Source organism: Pituophis catenifer, unplaced genomic scaffold (genome assembly GCF_029215685.1).
Source record: "Pituophis catenifer annectens isolate HBS135680 unplaced genomic scaffold, rPitCat1.0.hap2 SCAF_2, whole genome shotgun sequence".
In the NCBI taxonomy this organism is placed as follows: Eukaryota; Metazoa; Chordata; class Lepidosauria; order Squamata; family Colubridae; genus Pituophis; species Pituophis catenifer.
The window spans coordinates 52,538,539-52,562,131 of NW_027256882.1; the positions used below are offsets into that span (position 1 = coordinate 52,538,539).

Consider the following 23,593-nt stretch of genomic DNA (forward strand, 5'->3'; position numbering starts at 1 on the left):
AGACCTTAAGAATCTACCTATGAACCTGAATTCTAAGTCTGACTTGAAAAGAAAAGGAAATTAGGTGTGTGTGTGTGTGCGTGCAAATGGATTATTCATTGTGTCAGGTTACTGCATAAGCAATATTAGCAATACATTTTGAAATCTCTATAAAAGGTGTCAAGGTGCCCAGAGAAAACATTAATAAGTCCCTATGCGAAATAAAACAGCATGAGGATGTCTCCTCTATAATCTTCTTGCTCCTTCTGCTGCTTTTTGAGGTGAGCTTGGCCGTTTAATGTTGTTCCATTAGGATCATTGCTAGTGCAATGAACATTTAATATTTAAATAGAAGTTGGGATTTGACACAAGGTTGCATGCATCTAAATTAAGGTTGAAATTGGATAGATGGGCAAATATTCCAGAAGTCACCACAGAGCAAGGATATTTCAATGTGCTGTCCTAAAAAACTCTTGCTGACTGCCACTCCCTTCTCTGGCGCAGGCCCAATTTACATCCCCTAGAAACTCATTGATTCAGTCATGTTTCAGAAAGTAGGTACTGAAGTATATTCTTGGAACATCTGGCTCATCTCAACATTAGAAGAGCAGAGTTCAGTTTGCTTTTTAAGCTCAGAACACCACAGTCCTATGGATTCCCTTGGGAGCAAGTCTATGGAAGAACCATACTGTACGCCATTGTGCTATCAATATTTCTGAGAAGACGGTTAGACTAATGAACTAGTTCAATGTCTATTTGAAAGAGCTGAATGGCAACGATCACGGGCAAATGACACATTCCATCTAATCTACTTGAAGATTCCCCCCAGCTCTATGCCTGAGCCTCCACACAATTGTTGGGCTTACTGAACTCTCAACAGAAATGTCACTTGCGTATTTGAAAGTTTAAATGTTCAGTTCTTGATGGTGTGCTGTGTAGAGCACTTCTCTGAAACAGCACACCCCTATACAATGGGGCACCATAGAAAGGGCATTTTTATCAGTGTGGTCTTCTCTATGTAAAGTTTGTGGTCGTAACCTCAAAGTTTTAACTAAAGACATCAGAAGTATTTGTCTTGGAGATGGCTGGGAAGGATTTAAAAAAAAGAAAAAAATCCTTAACAATGAAAAAAAAAAGCATATTGTCAATATTGTATAATTTCACTCAGTCACACATGCACCAAGGGATAAAACAGTCTCTGTTAAAAGATATAATATATATATTTATATATTTATATATATATGAAAACTCTTATGTACACATTTGTTATCAAATACTTTTTTTTCACTTTACATCGTAACATTTTGCATTTCTGTGCTTTATTTGCAAGCCAACATGGAGCCACTGATCCTTCTCGGGGAAGTTTAAAAACTATTTACAAGCGGGCATCGCAGAAACAGGACTCTGTTCCCTTACTCAAGCTTGCTTCTCATACCTCATGGAGTTATCACTTTTCCTTTAATTCGCGAAGCTGTCCATTCAGACTTTGAGGTAGAAGTAGCCTAGATAATTTCTGTGCAAATAAGTGGGAGAGACAGAGAGAGCACGCTCGGTTTATTTGCACCTCCCAAGTTTCCTGGGTCCCTTGTCAGCGTTTCAGTGGCTGGACTGAGGGAGAGAGGTGGGTGACCTTGTTAAATGACCATTAGAGACAAGCCGTGGCTGCATTTCTCCCCCAGGTAATGCCTCAGATAGTTCAGCACTTCCTTTTACATGTAGCAGAGAGCCTTCAGCAGGCAATAAACAGTCATAAGGCTCACAGGCATCCAAGGACTGTGAAGGACCTGTAATGCAATTAAAAACAAGAACTTGTAAGGACGGAATGTCTCAAACCATGCTGTTCTCTCTACCACCCCCTTCTCTTTCTCTGTACAGAGGCCTAAATATAAGTAAAATCTAATTCTACTTAATCTTATTTGAATCTAGGTTTGATTTTTTTTCAGTCACAATTTAATTTAGGCTGTATCTGATGCTAGAGAACTTTTGCTCTAGGGCAGATACAGGCATTTTATAGTCCCCAGGCCACATCCAGCCCTTTGGCTGTCCCTGTCTGGTCCGTGTGAAGTCAATTGGACATTAGAAATCAATAAATGGTGCTACAGGGAGCAGAAGAAGCTGTGCAGTCGTTATCCATTCCTTCAGTTGGCTGAAGAGCGAGGAGATAAAGTGCTTTTCAGCACCTGCGCAGCACTCACCCCTCACCTGAGGAGGCGCAGCAGAAGTCATCACGTGAGGAGACATGAGCTCAGCCACCCACCGCTGCCTTGGTCAAAGCATGGCCATGCGGGTGAATGGGCAGAGCACAACAAGGAGCTATTGGTTTGGTCCTCTACACCAGTCCCAATTGCTCATGTAGTCCCTTGGGAAAATTAATTGCCCAACCCTGCTGTAGAGTATTTCTAGAGTCCATAAAGAGTGACCCAGCCTCACTTGTGGTTCTCACCCAAGACAGGGTTTGGAAATTTAGTAGAAATCCCTGATTTCTCCCCCTTCCAATGGGAACATTCTTGAGTAGTGATTCCTATCAGTAAGAAGAATTAGACGTTCCCTATCAATAACCTCAATGATTACAGACCAGTGGCACTCACTCCCATCATCATGAAGTGCTTTGAGAAATTGGTCTGCCGGCACATCATTTCTGGTCTTCCGCATACATTTGATAAACACCAGTTTGCATACAGAAGAAATAGATCTACAGAGGATGCTATAGCCATCACTCTTCACACTGCTCTGGCTCATTTGGAACAGCTGGTGGGGGGGGGGGCTATGTGAGGATGCTTTTTGTAGATTTTAGCTCTGCATTTAACACAATACTTCCACATAGACTAGTGTCTAAACCTATGGACCTTGGACTTTCTTATTCAATCTGCCTTTGGATTATGGATTTCCTGTCTGGCCGCTCTCAGAGGGTCAGATTAGGTAATCATATCTCTTCAGCCCTTATTCTTAACACTGGTAGACCACAGGATTGTGTGTTGAGTCCTTTATCAATGATGGCTAACTTTTTTGCCATGAGCCAAAAGCGGAGGGAGCGCAGAGGGGTCACACGCACACGTGCCCATATTCATAATTCTATGCGCCCCGCCCCGTGCTCCGACCCCCCTCTTTTGGCACGTGATGGCCCGGTGGGCCCGGTAGGCCCGTTTTTCGCTCTCCTCAGGCTCCAAGGGGGATGAGTCTGCCTATCGAGATGGACTGGCTGCTTTCATGGTGTGGAGACAATAACTTGGTCCTTAACACCAATTAATTTAGTGATATAGAATTGTCTTTAACATTTTACAGCCGTGGTGATACAGTGATTAGAATGCAGTATTGCAGACTAACTCACTGCCAGGAGTTTGATTCTCATCGGCTCAAGGTTGACTCAGCTTTTCATCCCTCCAAAGTCGGTAAAATGAGGACCCAGATTGCTGCAGGCAATATGCTGATATTGTAAACCGCTCTGAGAGGGGTGTAAAGCACTGTGAAGCGGTATATAAATCTAAGTGCTATTGCTAACTTTATTGAAGCTTTAAATAAGGAAACTTTTGCAGATCTGAACAATCATTTCTAGTACACGAGAATCAATTATCCACTTATGCCTTCATCTTCTATCGGGGAAAGCTAAACATTTTGATTTATTGTAATCTACTCAATGTGTCCCAGAGTAATAACTGAGCACTGCTTTAAAATCTTATTGATTGAGCCTCTGTACAAAGTCAGATCAGAATGATTTACATATTTATTGGCCACATATTATAGCACTAAGAAGTAGTATATCTTAGATAATCCTGGTTAGAACCTGGCTTGCTTATCCATTAGAGTAAGTTAAACGTTTCGAGTATTTGAGCATAGTCTTTCAGGTTTCTAAAAGATTGGCGGTTTGGGTAGTTCTGTCACTTCTACTGCCCAAACTGGGTTATACATTAGCTATAATCCAGTTTTATAGACACCCTGGGGAAAATGACATTCCAGCAGCAATTAAACTGTTTACCGCTAAAATAGCTGCTCAACTATTGAATGGTGTTCAGCCTGACCCATTTACAAACCTAAGGGCATTGGAAACCATTCTTTGGACTCTGTTCAAGTCCACAAAATGTGTTCCTATTGCAGTTTTGAGGCTTGAAGCTAGTGTACCAACCATTAAGGCCAGCTGGAGCAGGATTAATTTCACCCTTCAGAAACCTGTTTGATTCTACAAGGCTGTATTGATAGACAGCTGCCAATTTTGCGAGTATATCAGACTTGTAAGGAGGAATTACCTAGTCTCAGCCTTTCTCTTGAATATGTAGGCCAACTAAACTTTATGGAGGCCAAATCAATGTGTTAGGACTTTGATCATCAGACTGTTCACTGTTCCTGAATATTATCACCAAATGTTAAATTGCCACAAGCTCTCTATTGTAGGTTATTTACACAATCTAACCACAAATAAATATAAGGGCTTTTTCTACAGCCTGTTTTAATGTTCTTCCTTCTGCTCTATTGCACTTGTGACTCTAGGGAGGCAGAAGCTCCTGCCAACTTCTTACAGTGTTCTTACATAAAACTTCTGACATGACATCCCAAGATCGGCTTTGCTCTCTCCCATTATTTTCATATTTGGGGGTCAAAATATGAAAATGGTATGTTCATTTTTTAAAGGAACGTTAATTCTTCATTTACATTCCAGGTTACCAAATACTCTTTACTGAGCCATACCACTACATAAAACTTTGATTTAGATTTGTTGTTCTATTGTTTTATGATAATTTCTGGATAATAGTTTTACTATAGCAATTTATTTTTTTTCCCCTCTTTACTAAAACACTCAGCTCTTATATTCTTTGCCAGAAATATTTTGGCTTCTGCACTCCAACAGTCCTCCTGGGCAAAAATGCTGACTAAAAAAAGAAAAACAACAACAAGGGCCAATCTTGGTTTTCTAGTTATTTTCCAGAGGGCTCCTATGTATTTCTAGAATAAAAACTAAATATAAGATAACAAACTCACTTGGAGGAAAAGGATGGACCAATTTGAAACAGATCTTAGCTAGGGCTACCATATCTGGTCTAGAAAAATCCAAACGGCCACTAGATGGCAGCAAAGAGAGTACGTAGTCATACCTAAGCTTCTGTCTGTCCCTCACCAATCTGCCATTTTAAATGCAGAGATATTTATTTGTATCTCGCCTTTTTTATTTTTAAAAATAACTTAAGACGGCAAACATAACTAACACCCCCCCTCCCCCTATTGTCGCCACCACAACAACCTTGTGAGGTGAGTTGGGCTGAGAAAGAATGGCTGGCTCAAGGTCACCCCACTGGGATTTCACACCTGAGGTGGGACTAGAACTCACAGTCTCCTGCTTTCTAGTTCGGTGCCTTCACCCTCTAGATTTAATGAGAGTGACTGACTTCCAAAAGTAACCTGGAAAGTGTGGAAGGCATTTTAAGAAACATACCCTCAAAACAGGCCCATACCTTTGCTGTCTTCTAGAGGTAGCTTGCTTGAGCAAGCCGCTGACATCCTGTCATGATTGCTAGGATAAATAGTGCCACTGACATCTGATTTTCTACTGTCCGTATTCGTGCTGCACTTTAGAGGGCTAGAACAGTTAGCCGTTACTACGCCACCGTGCTTGTCGGAGTCCTTGCTACTGGGAGTATTTGGCGTCATGGCCTCTGCAGCCAGAGAATAGTAATCCGGGCCCTTGGGATAAACGTTGATATCCACGCTTCCATCGCAGTCCGTATATGTGGCAGGCAAGCTATAGGCTTGAAACAGAAAGGAAAACAAATGTAACAAATTGGAACTACATTCAGATAGAAGAAATACCAATGGTTTCATGAGTCTACCTAACACTGATAGGTATGCCAAGTATCATATTTTTCCATATATAAGATGATACTTTTTCTTAAAAATAGTTACCTAAAAATAGAGGGGCGTCTTATACACGGGGGGGTGGGGGGGTTGAGAGAGAGGAAAACCATGGTTGCAAAACTGCTGATACCTTATCACTGCAAACTAGGCGCACGAGCGAAACTTCCGATTGCAGAGACAAGCTAACAGGTTTCCTTCAATCATGAGCCTTATGTAACTGATGTCAACTGATGCCACGGAGTGCGTGTAGCCAGTGCCCAGATACGGTAATGTCGGAGCGTTCTGAGCCCATAAAAATGTCAGAAAACAAAAAAATAAATACCGGTACCAGTAAGCGAATGTCTTACTCTGCAAAATAAATGTCTTCTATTTAATGTTTAAAATATTGATTTCTGAATTTTGGGTAAGAAAAAAAGGGGGGGCATCCTATACATGGGGGCCTCTTATAGACGGAAAAATATGGTATATTCAAATTCCCAATGAACAAGGATGACTGGTTAGGAATTCTGGAGTTTTTCATCCTAGGGAAAGATTGTGTTTCATGCTAGAGAGCCCCATTCGTGGTTCCACAGAGCTGGGTAGGCATATGCCACAGTTCTTTAGAAGTACAGGTAGTCCTCGGCTTACAAACATTCATTTAGTGACCGTTCAAAATTACAACAGCACTGAAAAAAGTGACTTGCGACCATTTTTCACAATTACGATGGTTGCAGTATTCCCATAATCACATGATCAAAATTTGGATGCTTAGCAATTGGTGTGTATTTTTGACGGTTGAAGTGTCCCGGGGTCATGTGATACCTTTTGCAACTTTCTGACAAACAAACTCAACGGGAAAGCCAGGTTCACTTAACAACGATGTTACAAATTTAACTGCAGTGATTCATTTAACAACTGTGGCAAAAATGGGAGTAAAATGAGACAAAACTCACTTAAAAAATTTCTCACTTAGCAACATAAATTTTGGGCTCATTTGTCAAGGACTACATTTGGAGATCTATGGGACAATAAATTTAATTGAAATAACCTGTCGTTATGAATATAAATAAAAATAACCCTCCTGACTCAATACAAAGTATCGTGGAAAGACTCTGAAGATTTATACTCTTCTTAAAAGAATATTTGAAATGACAGGATCCACATATCACATAACATTTCCACATGCCTACTCCTCATTTCTACTTTAGCAACTTCTATTTGTCAATAATAATCCTTAGGTTAGGATGGGGTGTAGACTGTATTGGTGGTTCTGGCGCCTTGGTGGAAAAGCTACAATATGTTTTCACATTGTTGCTTTTCTGGTTGTCGTGAACTGCACAGGATCGTTGTGTGTGTGTGAGACAGGCAGCTCCATAGGTTCTTTATGTAAGTAAATAATGTTGAGGAGAATATGTAAATTATACAAGTGCAGTTTTCTACAGTATAACCATTATTGACAGTCTGCTATTTAGGAAAACAGATGGAGAGAGCATATCGCTGACAAAAAGTGTTAAGATGAGCATTTTTCAAAGTCAAAAACTGTTGCCTAAGTTTGCTTTGTGTCTGTTTATGAAAGGAAATTGAAGTGGCCCACTTCCCATACCTGTGTTGTCTGTAAGAAGCATCCTATCGGGAATGTCTTCGCCTTTCCAAGGCTCTAAGCATATCTTTGGCTGTCGGTAAATGACAGAGTGAGCATCGCCCTCTGCATCCCTTCCTCTGCTGAGCTGGCAAACACCTGTAACCAAATGATAAAAATGTTGTCAAACTGCAGGCATGCATGGCCAACTTTTATAGATAAAGATACTCTATGAAGGTGTGAAGGTTCGTTTTCTGAGCTTCTAGGTTGGTTTCCGAACATTTTGATACTAGGCGAGGTATAACATCTTCAGCAGAGTTAGGGCAGTGATGGCTAACCTTTTCTGGACCGAGTGCCCAAAGTGCACGTGCGTGAATGTGCACACACTTGCCCGAACCCCCAAAATGCAATGTGCACACGCTCCCCCTACGCATGAGCGGCAGAGACCCGATGATCAGAAGAAACTGCTGGGTTTTTTTTCTGAACTGAAAAGCAATTTGTCATAGTTTTAATAACAGTGTAGTTCTGAGTTTTTGGCCTGCATCCCTTGCAAAAAACAAAAAATAGATACAGCACTGTTTTTTCCCCAAAACTTACCATTGCTCTGGATTTGACCATTAGGCTGCTGGCCATTTTCCACTCTCCCAACTATTTCTTGTCGATCTGAAAGCGTTCCCTGGGAGGACAGATAGCTTGGCACGTCAGGTGGTACAATAGTCTCATCTTGAAAAACAGGAAAAAGCGAGAAAACTAAAGAACCAATGTCACAATATAAGAACAGTGTTGAAATTCAGAAACCATGCTGGCTCAGGAATTCTGGAAACTGAAATCCACAGGTCATAAAGTTGCCATAATTATCTAATCCTGACCTAAACAAACTGGGAATTGTGTAGAGATCAGTTCTAGGCACCATTATATTCCCAAATACAATATTAAATGATGGCTGGGAATGTCTGGAAATTACAGTAACCAGGAAATAAGTAAAGCAGCATTCTGGGGGATGCTCTAAACATTTACCTGTCAGTATATGAGATATTCCTATTGCATTCCCAATGAAGAGGGGATGCCACTGATTTGCTCTTAACTTGCTGGCCCAATCATGGGCCATAAAAATCAGCTGATGGGTGAATCATGGTTATATTAAGAAGCAAGGTGTGCATCCCCTTTGGAGTCACATTTCAAGAGCAAGAACTCTTGCCTGTATCAAAGAACTACAAGTTTATTATATATCACATAACCAACAATTTAATAAAAAAACACTCCTTCTGTTTTGCGGTTCTGAGATAGGGCAGTTTTCATTTTCAGGTAATACCCCCTCTTGGCTGGCAAGTAGATTATCTTTGACGAAAGTGAGAGCACAGGGATTAACAAGCAGCAGATAGTGACAAGCATTATTGCAATGCTTTTTGAATCTTTATTTCTGAGCTTACCAATTTTATGGAAAAAGAGCATCATAGCAGGTGAGTATTTTAACAGCACTTGAATTTTTGAGCAAAGAAGCCTTTTTACAAAGGTGTGCTTCAAAACATATTTAGGATAATAGTCAAAACTGCTGGCACATAAAGCTAAGCTTAGGGAATGTGCAATCTCTTGAAAGGATGGGTTGGAATGTGTGAAGACAAACCTATGAATTATGCAAATACTTAGCAATTCTACTTGGAACTGCCCTCTAGATGTACAGAAGAACAAAGCCAATCTGTTTTTCAAGCTTTGAACATTGTACTCAATGGAGATGAGGCATCAGGAAGGCCATCTGGCCAGTAAATGTTCAGTCGCACCAACTCTCCACCCCAATGGTGAAATCCAAATTTTTTTACTACCGGTTCTGTGGGCATGGCTTTGTGGGTGTGATGTGGCTTGGTGGCATGGCAGGGGAAAGATACTGCAAAATCTCCATTCCCACGCCACTCCAGGGGAAGGATACTGCAAAATCCCCAATCCCTCCCCACTCCAGGGGAAGGATATTGCAAAAACTCAATTCCCACCCCACCCTGGGGCCAGCCAGAGGTGGTATTTGCTGGTTTTCCGAACTACTCAAAATTTCCACTACCGGTTCTCTGAACTGCTCAAACTTTCTGCTACCGGTTCTCCAGAACCTGTCAGAACCTGCTGGATTTCACTCCTGCTCCACCCCAAATAAAGGGATTAGAAAGGGTTATAAAAAGAAAAAAAAAACTCAGTGGAGACGAGAAAGTTATTTCTTATGATGTAATGTTCTGGCAACCAAAAACAATATTTTGGACTAACCTGTGTTTGTGACACTGTATTCTTCACTCTTCTTTCTGGTCTGATAGATGATACACACCCAAACCAGAGATGTTAAGACGATGCTACAGACTACAGCAATAGTCATGATTCCAAAAGTGGTTCCATCCTTCCGGCAGCCAAGTGAAGGCAATACACTCACTTGGCTGTGGGCCCGTTCTGTTCCAACTGTATTTGAGATTTCACATGTGTACTTCCCAGCATCTTCTAACACAACATTGCGGACAATAAGCAGCTGGTTGCCTGGAGTAAAGTGATGCCTATCGGTCACAGTCAGAGAATGGTCACCCTTCAACCAGTTAATGCGTGGAGGTGGACTTCCGGTTGCTTTGCATTGCAGGACCACAGTTTCACCGACAGACACAACACGGTCTTCCAATGGATGAGCCAAACTTGGAGTCTCTGCAAGATACCGAAAAGAAATGATACCGTATAAATGACGTCATCCTATTTCTGATGACATAAGAAGGACCATTCTGACATTCAGGGTTCCTTTACAACAGAGGTCTTCAAACTTGGCAGCTTTAAGACTTGTGGACTTAAGACTTGTGGAGTTGAAGTCCACAAGTCTTAAAGCTGCCGAGTTTGAAGACCTCTGCTTTACAAGAGGCATACTCTTCCATTCTGAATTCCAGGTAGTCCTCACTTAATGACTAGTCACTTAGCAGATTTAGCAGTACTTACAACTTATTTCCAGAGTTTCAATGGCTAAGTCTCTCCCCCACCCCCACCTCCATCACAAAATCAAATTTTGGATGCTTGGCAACCGGCTCCCATTCTATAACCAATCCAGGCATTTCTCCCGTATCTTATCCTTATCCACTTGATTTATTGCTCCTGAATTTTAAATTTTGCCTCCTTAAATTTCATCCTCTTAATTTTCAATGTACTTCTCTAGGACAGGGGTGTCAAAGTCGCAGCCTGCGGGCCGGATGTGTCACGCACTGGCCATGCCCACCCCCGTTTTAGCAAAGGGGGAAAAAGTCGCGATACGTCACACGACGAAGTGACAACACAAGTTTGAGACCTCTGCTCTAGAGGTTCCTTTTGGAAATATTGTTCATTTTTTTTCAGTAAAGATAATCTACAAACTTTTCTTTAATCCATAAGCATTTCTTACCCAGCACGGTCAAGGTGGCATTGGCTGACACAGAACCGGCAGAGTTTTGAGCGGTGCAGCTGTAAACGCCCATGTCGTCTATCTTCACATCGGTGATGAAAAAGACATCGTCGTCGGGCATGACGTGCATGCGCCGCTCTCGAGCTGCAGGGAAGTCTGTCCCTCCGTCCTTCTGCCAAGCAATCTGCGGAAGGGGATGCCCGCGAGCAGCGCATTCCAACCGAGCAGTTGTTCCAGTACGGGCTGCGATGTCATAGGGAGTTTTGAGGAAAGACGGCAGCACTGTGGATAATAAAGAGAGTGATTGTACCCTCAAGCTAATAAAGGATATTGGCTGGGCATCTTGAGTGCAAATAGGGAGTGGTGTGGTGGCCTAGAGATAGAGCTCTCGCCTTACAATCAGGAGGCTGTGAGTTTGATCCTAAGTAGAGGTGGTTATTTCTCTCTCTGGGCACACTGAGAATATATCTGCTGAATAAAACTCTGCATTGGTGACAGGAAGGGCATCCGGCCAGTAAACATTCAGCTCCATTCAGTTGCCCAGACTCCACCTCACAAGGAATTATGGGGTTGTTAAAAGAGGATTATGATGATCTCGAGCGCAATAGGACTCAAACTCCTCTCTCTCTCTCTCTTTTTTGCTGTAACATGCTAAGTTCCTCTAACATGATGGAGCCATTCCCAAGACTAGGAAAGGAAAGGAAAGGGGAGGGGAGGAGAGGGGAGGGAGAGGGGGAGGGGGAGGGGAAAAGAGAGAGGGAGGGGAAGGGGAAGGGAAGGAAAGGGAGGGGAAAGGAGGGGAGGAGAAGGGGAAGGGGAAGGGGAAGGGGAAGGGGAAAGGAAAGGAAAGGAAAGGAAAGGAAAGGAAAGGAAAGGAAAGGAAAGGAAAGGAAAGGAAAAGGAAAGGAAAGGAAAGGAAAGGAAAGGAAAGGAAAGGAAAGAAGGAAAGAAGGAACGGAAAGGAAAGGAAAGGAAAGGAAAGGAAAGGAAAGGAAAGGAAAGGAAAGGAAAGGAAAGGAAGACAGGACAGGAAGGAGGGAGGGAGGGAGAGAGAAACAAACAAAGAAAGAAGGAAGACAGGCATTTATAGGGATGCAATTTGACTACCTCAACCCCTTCATTCAGTGGATCTTACAGATCAGCATTCAGTTCTTACAACATTATAAATTAAAATTAAAACACAGGACTCCAAAGGAGTGTTTTAAGTTAATTTAAGAAGTGCCAGAGACTAACTCTTAGATAAAGGCAATGGGAAAAATCCCAATGAGCCAAGCCAATGTTTATAAGACTGATGCAACTTAACTCTCACCACTTACGCAGGACAATAATTTTTACACAATGGCAAACCAATCCTCTGTGCAATAAACTAGAAAGGAATTATTATTGGTGTTCACAACACTTTGGAGTCATTTCCCTTTTTGTTGCTGTGCTTTAACACATTGTTTCTCAACCTTGACAGCTTAAGATGTGTGGACTTCAACTCCCAGAATTCCCCAGTCTCCAATTCTTGGAGTGGAAACCTACACATATCTTCAAGTTGTCAAGGTTGACAAACACTGCTCTAATATTTACATCTAGAAGGAGAGAGGCTTGGATCACTTTCTCCAATTTGGGTGCCTCCAGATACTCAGCAAATCCTAGCTGGAGAATTCTGGTAGTCCAAGTTCACATACCTGGAACGTTTTCAAGATAAAGGAAGCTGCTTCACAGCATTATAATAAAAATGGGGGGGGGGGGAAGCTAATTTCTATAATGCAGACAATGTTCAAGCCACATTTTCCCTCACTCACCATTTACAGTAAGCTGAGCTTTCTGAGAATAGGTAGAGCCAAAATGATTGGTAATGATGCACTGGTAGCGTCCCTCGTGAGAAAAAGTGACGTGGCGCAGGTGCAGAATGGTAGTGTACTCTATCACCACCCCATCCCTGGCACGGACGTGGGCAAAGTTCTCCATCTCAGCATGGTGCAGAATCTCACTGTCCTTCTTCCAGGCAAACGTCATGGGAGAGCTGCTGCTACTGGCTGCGGAGCACGTGAGGCGAATGTCTTTGCCAAGGACAGCGATGGTAGTTTCTGGTTCAACAATAATTTTGGGTTTGGGAAAATCGTCTGGAAAAGAAATAAACCATCCCCTCTTTTAAAAGGATGTAAGGGTACTCAAAACATGCCAGCAAGCTTTAGAATTGTGTTTGCTAAAAAATTGGAAAAATGAGAAAATACCAACGCCAGATGAAGTTATTAAGAAAATAATGGACTGTGCTGAAATGAGTAAACTGACATTTGAAATTAGAGAACAAGAAGATAAACAATATTATAAGATATGGGATTTATTTTATCAATGGTTAGATAAAAAAAAAATATGGAAATGAAATAGGATAGAGATTTTTATAATATAAGAATTGTAGAACTATATAAAATATAACATAAAGATGTATTATTATTGGATCGATTTAGGATGATGAAATGAATGTTATAATATAAATTAACTCAAATCTTGGAATATTTTGTACAAAAGGAGGGAAGAATAGCGATAGTCAAATAAATGATTAATGAAGATAATAATACATACTGTAGATATATACTAGATTGATAATATAAGAATTTAGGTAAACTGTAAGCTATGAATATGGTGAAGATGCACAAAAGACTTGTAACCAACCGACACACTCTGTGTAATTGAAGATGGTTTTATGTTTTTATGTATGTTTGTTTAAAAATAAAAAAATAAAAATTTTCAAAAAAACAAAACAAAACATGCCAGCAAGCTTCAGTTGACCGTCATTAAGAAAAGCATTCTGCTTCAGCTAATCTCCGACAATGAAATTCAAATATAGTACAACTGTACAGTTTATCTCAATCCCCGTTTCTCCATCTCCCTTGTATTTTTTTAACAGAATTTCATGTCCCTGTAAAGGCAAGATGCCACTGACAAACCCAATGTTTTTGGGAAAGAGTAGCACAGCAAATTGTCACTAACTTCCTCCAGGATGTTGTTTGTCTGTTTGTTTGCTTCTCTGTCTATCCCTTCAGTTCTGAAACATTCCTCATTGGCCCCCATCCAAGTACTAACCAGTCCTGACCCTCACACCTATGGCTAGTCCTTGCTTAACAACTGCTCAAAGTTACACAAATAAAAAGATTGGACAACCATTTGTTGGAAATGGTAGAGGGTTTCCTGCTGGAGCAGGGGATTGGACTAGTAGACCTCCAAGGTCCCTTCCAACTCTCTTATTCTGTTATTCTGCTAAATTACTTATGACTCATCCTTGAAGTTACAACTTCCACACACATGTGATCTGCAGTCATATAACCGTGCTTTAAGCACTTAACAACCAGCTCACATTTATGTCACGTAACTTTTTTATTTTATATTATTATTATTTATTTTATTATTCATATTTCTATGCCGCCCACTCTCCAAGGACTCTGGGCGGCTTACACCAAAGACAGTATACTAAATAGCATATTGCCCCCAACAATCTGGGTCCTCATTTTACCCGCCTCGGAAGGATGGAAGGCTGAGTCAACCTTGAGCCGGTGAGATTTGATCCGCTGATCTGCTGAACTAGCACTCAGCTGAAGTAGCTGCAGTACTGCACCCTAACCACTGCGCCACCTCGGCTCTTTTGCCGGTTTCCAGTGTTTCTTGCCATTTTTTTTTTGCCAAAAACCGCCCATTTGGGAGAATGGGTTTGCTTAACAATCATGTAGTTCACTAAATGACCACGTGGTTAACAACCAGATGCTTAACTTAATTACTTGCTTTATGACCGTAGTAAAAATGGTCATAAAATCAAATCGGGTCACAGGGTGACATGTTTAATAACCGCAATGACTTAGGAGTAAAATTCCAGACACAATTGCAGTTGTTAAGTGAGGATTATGTGCATTTACAATATTTGCATTTATGTGACTACTACTGCCTGTTTCCCTTTGCATGAAATTAAGTTGAACGGTAATAGACCTTATGAAAAACACCAGAAGGAAGTTGAAACAGCTCCTAAGAAACAACTGTGGGATAACTTAAAATAAGAGAGCCTATCCTAACGAAAAACATATTACAAAAATTACAAAGTTAAAATCCTTTTTAAGATCTAAGGGCGGCAAAACTACTTTTCCATGACTTACCACTAATTCACTAATTCCAAGGCATGCAAGAAAAAAATGGTGTGTGTGTGTTTGGTATATATATAACAGATACATGCATCTCTTCAATTCAGTACATCAACTCAGTAAGTAGCCGAACGAAGAAGTATAGCATTTCCCTTCTTTGATTACAGGCTTCCAGACTGCAAGAGGCTCTGTATAGGGGAAGGGATCCTTCACTTGGGAAGTCCACATGTCAAAATGAAGGCTTTAGTATAATCTACAAAGCAGGAGTTTCTCAAACATAGCACCTGCCATGGGCAGCCTTGAACGACCATCCACAGAAGACAGGCATTCATGTTTAAATTTGTGCCTTTACATTGGCCCAAGAGGCGCAACAATCACTCCTGGTGCATTTAGACATTCTGGCTTCCAGTTATATCTAGCATGGCTGGCTCAGGAATTCTGGGAGTTGAAGTCCATGGGTGATAAAAGGGGCCATAGTTGCCCATCCCAGCTCTAACGTCTGAGAGAAGAGATTGCATCAGGCTATAACATTGGGGGGGGGGGGGGAAGGGTTGGTATCAGATGGATACGGTGGATATGTTGGGCATAGCCAGAGGAGGGGTGGGAAATTTATAGTATCCCAAAGCCAAAACATCTGTGACTCTGAAGAGGACAGGCAGACAGACAAGCAATACTATACTATCTTCTAGCACATTCCAGGCATGAGAGAAAAAAAAAAAACCCGCATGACTCAGCTGCTCTGCCACAACCAGTAGCTCTCTGCTTTGAATGACAGGAACAGCAGTGTGTCCCTGCCCCCTCCTCCGGCCCCTCCAAGAGAGTCAGTGCATGGTTGGGGGAAGTGACAATTCCACAACTGGCAGTTGTTGCTAGACCAAGAGATTTTCCACGGCCTTGTCTATCTGCGGTTACCAAATTGCCATTTTTAATAAGATTAAGGAAGGTGACACGTGTTAAATAAATGCAGTTATTTCAGCATGCTGCCTAGGGAATTCTGGGAGTTTAAGTCTACGAAGTCCATTTTGCTGAGGCTGAGAAATACTGCTCTAACCTCATGCAGTACACAAGGGGTGCCTACAACCACTGTCAAATAGGATTGATTTATTCATTCTTATAAATGGTTTGGTTTTTTTTTATAAAAAAAATAAAATGTATCCCTCCTATAAAAAAAAAAACATAGGTGACAGAACAACATTGCATTCTTGCAAAATGAGGAAAATGATTTTTGATTCAGTTGGGATACTTTAATTAGGATGATTAATTGTGTCTAGAGCTTTAATATTCTATCTAATTTCTTGTCTAGGTTTTACCTTATGTATGTGCTTTGGGAAGGCTAAAAAGTCTATACACCCCTCCCCCAAAAAAGAGTTCTGGGATGCTGTTATTCTCCATGCAAAACTAAAGTGTTTAAAATTTTACTTTTGCCCCAGGAGATTCCTAGATCCACCCCCTTAAGACCTTCACTGCTGGTTCTTTAAATTGTTAACAATCCAAACTCTTCAGATTTTGCTCTCTTCCCCACTCACACTAATTGAAACCAGTCCCATACACTCTGACAAGTTGAAACCCCATCACCCCGAGCGCACCTGCATTAATTGTGGTGTCTAATTTGGAGCCGATGCAAGAAACTTTACCCTCAAAATCCAAAGTAGGCTACTGAAATGGGTATCAGGTGAGTCTGTCTCACGACTAACTCTGAGCTGCCCACAAAATAAGATGCAAATTATTCACCTATGCTTGTAAGGATTTCATTTTCTCTGATATTGGCTCTCAAGCACTGGTACCAAAGCACATTTTATGAAGTCAGCTTCCTTTTTAGATTTCCTGTACTGATCCGATAATTTCTACTTATCCATTGAGATGAGTTTAGTCATGTTTTGAGTCCTCAAAGTAGTATTAAAAAAAAAAACTAACGGAATACACAAATAACGAATATAAGGACAACAAAAAAGCTGGGAACATCCTTCCTTTAACAAGAGCAAATAGAATGGTTTTTGTTTTGTGCTAAAAGAAAACAAATCAATCAAGAAAAATCAGTGGATGGAGCAGTCAAGGCAGCCTCAACCAAGCTGGAGCCCAAATTAAAATGAATCAAAGCAGGATATGCTACTCAGAAAGGCTGTTACTGCTTTCTCATCCAAGCTCTAACCCCTTCTATCATCAAATTTCCATGACCACCAAATGAGTCCCCAAGCTCATTTGGGATCACTGCTCCCGATAGATGTTGTGAATGTGATTTACAGTTCTTCTCAATGGTGAAGGCAGACCACGAAAGGAGATGCTACACTCCACTGCATATGAAATAATAAGCTGACCACAAAATACATAGTCATTCCTGCGTCAGGGCTACCCTCCAAAGCAACCTCAAAATTACCATGCGGCAGCGAAGACTCACCACATACAAAACTTTCTGGGACCACTTCAAGAATATTTTTGCCCTTTAATGATTCCGGGTGGGCACAGGTGGCTTCCACAAGCAGCTGTTGTTTTTTCTTGGTTAACCAAAGTGGCAACCACTTGAGCTGACAATCACAGAGGAAGCTCTCGCTGTTGATGCGGCTGGGAGAAAGCAAAGAAAAACAAAGGAAAAGAATAAAATGTTTTCAAAAAACTTGCAACAGAAGTGTTAAAAATGTTCATACGGCAAGTGTGTGAAGATGACCTGTATTAGTTGTTATATGAATATCATCCTTGAACCAAATTATTCAATAGTCTGCCTCCATGCCAGTCCAACACATCATTTTGTACCTGTACAGAAAAGGCTTTGCTCCAAACTCAGTTGGCTTTCCAAACTGATTCATTTAACCATCTGAATCCAAACAGATTCATACAAGGCTATTGTCTGTAAATGATGTGTGTGGGAGGTGGGGGTGGGGGTGGGTGGAGGAATTTTAATTTTACTTGGAAAAGTGTCATTTAAAGATATAGCCCCCAATTTAAGCAGACCATGGTCACATCCTGCAAGTGCTAATTTCATTCTTTAATACAGTGTTTAAATGTATATTCTGCAGTAGATAACATCTGGATAACCCCAATCTAATAGGCAAGTAATAACACTTCTAAAAGGGAAAAGTTCAAAATTTAAAGATGGAAAGATTACCAAAAACATGTTTGAAATTCAGAATATAAGAAAACTCGTTTAGCATACCGTATATATTTAATCCAGCATTTTCCTTTCCGCAACAGCTATTAGAATTCTTTGGGAAGCTCTCAAGCACAGCATAAGGTATTGTGTATTGTGACAATTAATTTTGACTTTTGCTGCGTAACAACAATCAGCTTTTGAAAAATTCTTTAATTCACAGCCATTTGTAAACCCATTCTTCATTAAGCTTTTGATTTATACTTAAAACCTAGTTTAGTGGTCATCCATTTCTTTTGAGGTAGATCTTCCAAATTACTTTACATATTTCTAAATAGTTGTGCCAATACCTGAAGTGGAAAGGAATACACCCTTTAAATCTACAAATATCAGTTGGTAACATGGGTTTACCACATAAATAAACCACTCCACTCTATGTTTAAATAAAATAAAGTTTCAGTGATTTGTGGTTGATTTTGGACAGAGCCATACATGGGTTCCCCACCCTCCTTCAACAATGAACTTGTAAGTTTAGCTTCTGGACATCTGTAGAGGCCACACACTATTTTAAAGCAAGGGAAAGAACAGAATATACAGTATATCGCAGAAGAGAATGTGAGAAACAAGGTTCTGCTGACATAGTTGAAGTGACAAACCTGCTAATCCATTTGTAATTCTGAGCTTCACTGCTTTCTTGCAGACATTTCATTATCCAACCAGGTAACATCATCAGTGCTAGCAGTTGAATAATGAAACGTCTATAAGAAGACAACCAATTTCAGAGAGCACCAAGAACCCAAGTTCATTGCCGAGTTACAAATATTCTCTTCTGCGGATACCATTTGTGATTCTCCCCTTCTAAATGGGTTCAAGGATCAAATTCAAAGACTGAAATTTCATCATACGGATATAAAATGGGGGGGGGGGGAATGAGGAGGGCAGGTATTTTACTATATGATCTATATGACGAGAGGATGGGAGTTTGGACTTCCTGAGCACAATGGAAAAAGGCAGAGCTGCAGCCCAATGAAATCAACCACAAGGAAGATCTAATTTCACTAGTTATGGAATTTTACTATCTGACATCTGCTCTCTCGCAAAAATAGCTTGTAAGAAGAAGAGTGCAGGGAACAATGGAATTATTGATAATATGGAAAAGAGCTATTGGAGGGAGGAGTCGCCGGAGGAAATGCCACAAAAATGGACCAAAATATACAGCAAAAGGATTCATTCCTTACAGTTCTTTCAGGTTTTTCAGCTTTGTAAAGGCATCCTCTTGAATAGACCGTATGGCGTTATTCCCAAGGTTCCTATAGAAAGTAAAGCATTTATTTTAATTTACAGACATACATAGATGTACCATGGTGTCACAAGAATAACTCTGCAGGCGTAGTTTCTTTAATACAGCACTTTGTGATTTCCCACTTATTCATAATATCCTCGTTAAATAGAGGATGTGCAGAATTAGGGCCCGAATGCATTTATGCATCATACTAACTTTATCAAGACATGTAATAGTGAATCTCTCACCTGTCCACTTTCCCTTCCCATCCAATTTCTATTATTATTATTATTATTATTATTATTATTATTATTATTATTATTATTATTATTATTATTATTATTATTTCTATTGAATCCCAATGGTGATTAATGAAAAAAAGCCAATTTTATTTATTTTATACAGGTAGTCCTCGCTTAAAGATTGCCCTGTTGAGCAACCATTCACAATTACAATGGCGCTGAAAAAGTAAAGTAAACACTTGTTCTTGCATTTACAATCACGGCAGCATCCCATGGTCAGACGATAGAGATTTGGGGGTTTTGCAGTCTTTATAACTTTCCAGTATCCTGTGGTCACATGATCACCTTTATGCACTTCACAGCCAGTTTATGAATAGCAGTGTCAATAGAGAAGCTGGCAGTAAATCACAAGTCACAACCACATTATGTCTTGCTTAATAACTACAGGAGATTGCTTAGGGCAGGGGTGTCAAACTTGCGCCCGCAGGGCAGTTATGTTATGTGCTGGCCATGTGCCCCCCTCATTTTAGCGAAGGGGAAAAAAGTTGCGATACATCATGTGATGACAACGTGATGCCGCAAGTTTGACACCCCTGGCTTAGAAGTGGTGGGAGTGATGTTATAACTCTATTGAGGTCATATAGTATCTTGCTAACAACCATATTATAGTCCCAATTGTGATTGTTAAGCATGGACTACCTGTATATTTTTTTGCTAGCCAGTTAAGATACAAATAGCAATAGCACATAGACTTATATAAGTCTATGCTGCTTCACAGTGCTTTACAGCCCTCTCTAAGTGGTTTACAGTCAGCAGATTGCCTCCAACAATCTCATTTCACTGACCTCGGAAGGATGGAAGGCTGAGTCAACCTTGAGCCAGTGAGACTCGAACTGCCGAACTGGTGGCAGCCGGCACTCAGCAGAAGTAGCCTGCAGTACTTCATTCTAACCACTGCGCCACCACGGTTCTTATAAGATAGCAATAGCACTTAGTCTTATATGCCGCTTCATAGTGCTTTACAGCACTCTCTAAGCGGTTTACAGAGTCAACATATCGCCCCCAACAATCTGGCTCCTCATTTTACCTATCTCGGAAGGATGGAAGGCTGAGTCAACCTTGAAGATACAGGTTAACTGCATATAATGCCTTAGAGATAAGTTTTTCAGCACAAAACTGAAATAAAATGTGCTACATCTTATTCTTGTGTTTTAATGTTACATATGAACTGGACCATAAGTAGTACTATTCTCAACCCATTATTATTATTTTAGTAGTTTACGGTGGATTTTTTAAAAATAGTACATTTGCACACATAACTCCGTTCCAACTGCTTAGTAAATCTGCCAGCATTTTAAATACAAAAGTTTTTAGCATTTCATCTGGCCAATTGCTGAAAAACTGTACTTGAAGCAAAGAACATGTAGTATTTTAAACTTTAACCCCCTCCACCCACCCAACCCCTTTCCAAAGGAACCCCACTCCTCCTTTGCAATAAGATTTGGGCAAGATAGAAAGAACAGAGAGAAGAGAATTTCAGAACTCCAGCCAACTATGCCGGGGGAAAAACAGCAAAGAACCAACTCCAAAATCTACTTCATAGAAACACACGTTACAATTAAAATGTCTTTAATTGGCTGGTCCCCAAGTAAAGATGTCTTCGTTGTAATTTGTAGTCATTTGCACATGAGTAAAAACAGCAAGGATGTGGAAAATGAGCAGACATTTTAAAACAGGATCAATCCTTGCAGAAGAATTATCCATGTTCTGGGGAGATTTTTTGCACAAAGTAAGAGAGTGGCAGGAGGGGGGAGGGCGGAAGGGGCCTTCAATGCCAACTCTCCAATTCATTCTCTGTTCAAAACAAGTTATGTAAAAAAGTAGGTAGTAGAAATGCCTCTTCTAAAATAGTGTTGTCTCTCTTTGGATTTTGCAAGTATGTGTTTAAAAAATTAGCAAGTATAAAAAACAAAGCAAAACAAACAACCCTCAAGCAGAATAACCCCAGGGGTCTTTAGGACTCTTAATATTATAGACTTAAAAGGTAAAGGTAAAGGTTCTCCTTGCACATATGTGCTAGTCGTTCCCGACTCTAGGGGGCGGTGCTCATCTCCGTTTTAAAGCCGAAGAACCAGCACTGTCCGAAGACGTCTCCGTGGTCATGTGGCCGGCAGGACTAAACACCAAAGGTGCACGGAACGCTGTTACCTTCCCACCAAAGGTGGTCCCTATTTTTCTACTTGCATTTTTTATGTGCTTTTTAAACGGCTAGCTTGGCAGAAGCTGGGACAAGTAACAGGAGCTCACCGCGTTAAGCGGCACTAGGGATTCGAACCACTGAACTGCCGACCTTTCGATCGACAAGCTCAGCGTCTTAGCCACTGAGCCACCGCATCCCTATATTATAGACTTATTTTCTACCAAATGCCAGCAGAGGGAGTCAAAGCGAGGATGATGGGAGTAGAGCCGATCTTGATCAAAGTTGCCATCTACACGAGTGGCAATATTCAAGAAGACAAGAGATGTCAATCCTCTGATATTCAGCGAGCTTTCCTGCCACTCCAGCCTAATTTATTGTAAATATATTCAGGCAATGGTATAGAAGAGCAATTAAAATTGCAAGGCTTGTTTCCCCCCCCCCCCCAGCAAAGATAATGGTGAGATATTTTGACCCCAACTTTTTTGTAGATATGCTCAGTGCCAAGGAAGAACAGAGCAAAAAAAAATCAAAAGGTGCAACTTCAAACTTTTGGGAAAGGAGGAAAATTTCTCAGGAAGGTTTAGATTTTTGTGAATAAAAAAGAGCCATTCCAATATAGGTTTTTTTTTAAAAAAAACACACCATGTAACTGGTCATGTGCTCTACAAACTTTCTTCCTAAGAGGGATTTTTTAAAAAAAGCAGAGCCAAAGTTGGAGCTGACTTATAATGAGAAGGAAGCAGCTGGCTCTCAGGAAGGGAGCTTCTCAGTTTACAAAGATGCTATTAAATTGCTTGCAGGCCGTTGCAGCAGCCATTCCTGGCAAGCCTCCCCTTTCCCACCCAGCCCCTCCTCTCCCAACCTGCAAAGCCTTGTGGGTTACTCACAGGTGTTCCAGGGCCTCCAAGCCGGAGAACGCCTCCTTGGCCACAGACTTGATCTTGTTTCCAAACAGAGTCCTGCAGTTGCCAAACACCCAGCAAGCCAGATAAGCAGCAGCCAGAGGAGGAGGAGGGGGAGGAGGGTGGGGGGGGGGGGGGAGAAAGAGAGGCAAGAGGGGAAGAAAAGACCCCAATTAGCCAGCATCTATCTGATGAACCATCTCCATGTAAGGCGCTGGAAATACAATCTGTCAAGATTAAGGAAGCATACTCTCTCCCTTTCCCTGAAATTAAATACCTTTATCTTTATTAGAGCTTAATAGTGATGATAGCTTTATCCAGGACATTCTGTGTTGGGTTAAGAAGTGCAGCTTGGCTCTGGAAAGGGGGGAAGGCTAGTCAGGATGTAAGCTGACCTTGGCTTATCAACCCATACACCATTTAAACAAGACATTGGATTCACCACTGGGCAGTTCACCCTTGCTCTTTTCACAGTTGGTAATAAGCAGCTTTCAAAACAGACCACAACGTTTCAGACTTTTTCAAAGTTTCACACTATAGATGGACCTTCTCCAGATCCCACTTTGATGTCCTCCTATCAGCTCTACTGCCGGGAAGATTTCATAGGATTCCTCATTTACAGAGACTTTGACGGCATGAATCCAGGGAGGTAGAAACTCTTAGCCTTTCTATGATGCCCCAAGATATGCTCTAATGGCCCAATCATTTCCAAATACGAGGGCCATACAGATAAATATTATGTTTATTATTTTTAAGGGATGCTAATAATCCCACACTCACATATCAGAAGACCTTCATCAAATTATTCAACTGTGCAAATTTTTTAATTACATATGTTGTTTTATTGCCCTATTATTTTTTTCCAATAATAAATTGCCATGTTAAACCACTTCCCTTTTTACTATACTCTTTTGTTGAAAAGGCTGATCAAAGGCTGTAATACAGACATTTGATTTGGGGGTTTTCATGCTATGTTTGAGGAGAGGACAGAGAATTTTTTGAAGAAT

General features: G+C 40.9%; 1 protein-coding gene across 1 annotated transcript in view; it reads right to left on the reverse strand.

The window, feature by feature from the left end:
* Positions 1-1,151: 1,151 nt before the first annotated feature.
* Positions 1,152-23,593, reverse strand: part of LRIG1 (leucine rich repeats and immunoglobulin like domains 1) — a 148,019-nt gene continuing 125,577 nt past the window's right edge. The window contains exons 10-19 of the mRNA XM_070936852.1: positions 22,572-22,643; positions 19,199-19,270; positions 17,274-17,437; positions 12,554-12,874; positions 10,764-11,045; positions 9,626-10,045; positions 7,976-8,101; positions 7,403-7,537; positions 5,421-5,714; positions 1,152-1,763 (exon numbers count right to left, since the gene is read on the reverse strand). Coding sequence (XP_070792953.1) covers positions 1,576-1,763; positions 5,421-5,714; positions 7,403-7,537; positions 7,976-8,101; positions 9,626-10,045; positions 10,764-11,045; positions 12,554-12,874; positions 17,274-17,437; positions 19,199-19,270; positions 22,572-22,643 — 2,074 coding nt within the window. The 3' untranslated portion in view covers positions 1,152-1,575. The remainder of the gene's footprint in view (positions 1,764-5,420; positions 5,715-7,402; positions 7,538-7,975; positions 8,102-9,625; positions 10,046-10,763; positions 11,046-12,553; positions 12,875-17,273; positions 17,438-19,198; positions 19,271-22,571; positions 22,644-23,593) is intronic.